The sequence below is a fragment of the Loa loa genome (genome assembly GCF_000183805.2).
Source record: "Loa loa unplaced genomic scaffold supercont3.394, whole genome shotgun sequence".
In the NCBI taxonomy this organism is placed as follows: Eukaryota; Metazoa; Nematoda; class Chromadorea; order Rhabditida; family Onchocercidae; genus Loa; species Loa loa.
In genome coordinates, this window is record NW_018108574.1 from 56,485 (window position 1) to 59,261 (window position 2,777).

Here is a 2,777-nt window from a genome sequence, read left to right on the forward strand (position 1 = left end):
AATAATAATAACAATAATAATAATAATAATAATAATAATAATAATAATAATAATAATATAATAATAATAATAATAATAATAATAATAATAATAATAATAATAATAATAATAATAATAATAATAAATTATTAGTATTGTTATTGCTATTATTATTACCAGCTTCTAATCGAAATCAAATTTCAATTTTACTTTTGACCGAAATTTTATTTCATTCTCAAATAAAATAACATCATAAATCCTTAATCGAAATTAAACTTAGATTTCATTTTTAACCGAAATTTAATTTTCTTTTTAAACACGAACAACAACAACAGTAATTTTTAACTGAAATTAAATCTTAATTAAGAAAAAAGAAACAGTCAAACTAATGATGTTGTAATATGTAGTTCGAGCTATTATATCTAATTTTTTTCCTCTTTCCTTTTTAGTTAAAATAAAATACAATATAACAGTGCTATTAATGGAACACTTTTGAAGGCCGCCGACAATTTTTACTACTTCCCGTCGTACACACACATACACATACACACACAGACACACACACACACACACACACACACACACACACACATACACACATACATACATACGTACATCATTCTTCCAACGGTAATTACATCCCCGAAAACTTTTAATTGTAAAAGTTACAGGCAATAAAAGTTTTTCCTTCCTTGAACCATTCCTTTCTTCATTTAAAGGAAAAAAAGGACAAAAGGAAAGGAATTTCGATTTCATTCAATTTCAGTTGCATTTTTAATCAGTTCGTTTATTCAATTTTTTTATTTTTATATTTCGAAAAAAAAGCTTTTTTTGACTTCCTTTTTTTTAAAAAAAAACACGTTTTTAAAAATAAAATAAAACAAAAATGATGAAATCTTTTTTTTTTTTGATTATTAACATTTTCATCTCATTGACAATATCAGATTTTAGCAAGAAATATATGTAGATTGGATATCCCAATCTATAATTTTTTTTTTTTGCAAAAAGATTTTAAGCTAGCTAATATCATGGCTAGGCTTCGTAAATATGGATGTATCCTACGAGCCTACGCAATGGATTTTTTTTTTTCCTTTTAGATGAGGACAACATGCACGGAACTGGCCCCATCCTATACTTTTAAAGTTCATCTGCCAGGGATCTAGCAAATTACTACGGTACAATGAAGTCTTCAGGACATAAATTTTGTTAGGCTATCCTTCTCTGAGATGGTTAGCCTTATATGATCAAGCCAGCTCCATCTGTTCGGTTTTGGAGTTAGATTGTCCCTTTCCTAGAATGGCTGACAGGAGGATAGGAAATCAGTCCATCGTCCCCATGATATACACTTCGTTTGACCCTTCATTTGAGACCTGTCTGGCCTATGAGAGACCCTATCGGAGACATATGCTATCGCCAACATAGCTCGCAATCTCATTAGGATACAAGCTTCTTACCCGCTACAACGATATATGTCCACGTTGAGGGATAACTAATATACAGATGGATAAATTAACAAAACGACATATAAGTTAATGGATAAACGATAAACATATAAGGTAGAATTATATTTGGATAAGTGAAATTTTAAATTAAAAATACTTAATTTTAAATTGAAAGTACTTAATTACTAAGGTATAAGAAGTAATTGAAAAAAAAAATGGAAAAAAAGGAATTAAAATAATTTAACGAATAATTCAAATATAAGCAGATGAGATTTTACTTTATTTAGCATCGATTATTGTCAAAAATGAAATTAGATGGGGAAAGTTTTTGTGTCAAAGATAAAAAGAAAAAAAAAAGAATGAAATTGACAATGATTGCTATTCAACGTGAATGTGAAATACAAAAATTCCTTATCAAAAATTAGCGAAAAAAAAAAATGTAGCACAAGTTTAATGTTGAATACGAAATACGAATAGAACAGAAAAGAAAAAAAGAGAATAGAATGGAACAGAATAGAATAGAATGGAATAGAGTAGAATGGCATAGAATAGAACATAATAGAAATAGAATAGAATAAGCATAAATAATAAGATCAAAGAGAATTACTATAATGAGGGAAGCCATTGATGATCGACTAAAAGAAATGAGTGGAAATATGGAAAAATGCTAATGCTTGAAGTAGTATATGTCTTTCCCTTCCTTCCTCTCCCTCTTTCTCTCTCTCTCCCTCTCCCTATTTCTTTCTTTCTTCCTTTTTCCTTTTTTTTCTCAATCAATCTGAAAGGGATAGTATAATGATAGCAGTAAATAAACAGTTAGTTTTTTTGTAGTTGTTGTTATTGTAGTAGTAAAATTATTGTTCTAGTAATAATAATAGTAAAGGAAATAATAGCAATACTAATAACAGTAGTAGCAGTAGTAGTACTAGTAGTAGTAATAATAGTTGTAGCAGTAGCAGTAGCAGTGGCAGTAGTTGTAGTAGTTGCAGTAGTAGTTGCAGTAGTAGTAGCAGCAATAGTAGTGGCAGTAGTAGTAATAGTACTAGTAGTAGCAGTAACAATAGCAACATTACTAGTAATAGTAGTAGTAGTATCAGTATCATTAGTAGTTTTATAGTAGTAGCAAACTAGCATCAAATCAGCACTTTCAAATCGATCGCAGTTATGTTGGTACGGACCTCTCACTGCATATCTGTCCGAGTTCATGTTAATCATTTCCATTTGTCAATATCTCACCCTCATCCTTTCTTGTCCTTCCATTCTCCTTCATCATCCTCTCTCCCTTTTAATCTCAGATAGAAGCAGACAGCAGAGGTGTCTTTGTTAGTGAATTTTACTTTTGTGACATTTTCCATC

General features: G+C 29.5%; 1 protein-coding gene across 1 annotated transcript; it reads right to left on the reverse strand.

The window, feature by feature from the left end:
• Positions 1-2,258: 2,258 nt before the first annotated feature.
• Positions 2,259-2,642, reverse strand: LOAG_14317 (hypothetical protein; the record flags this gene model as incomplete). The annotated part of the gene is made up of 1 exon (XM_003149812.1): positions 2,259-2,642. The coding sequence occupies one exon, from the start codon at positions 2,640-2,642 to the stop codon at positions 2,259-2,261; it is 384 nt and encodes a 127-aa protein (XP_003149860.1).
• Positions 2,643-2,777: the final 135 nt, after the last annotated feature.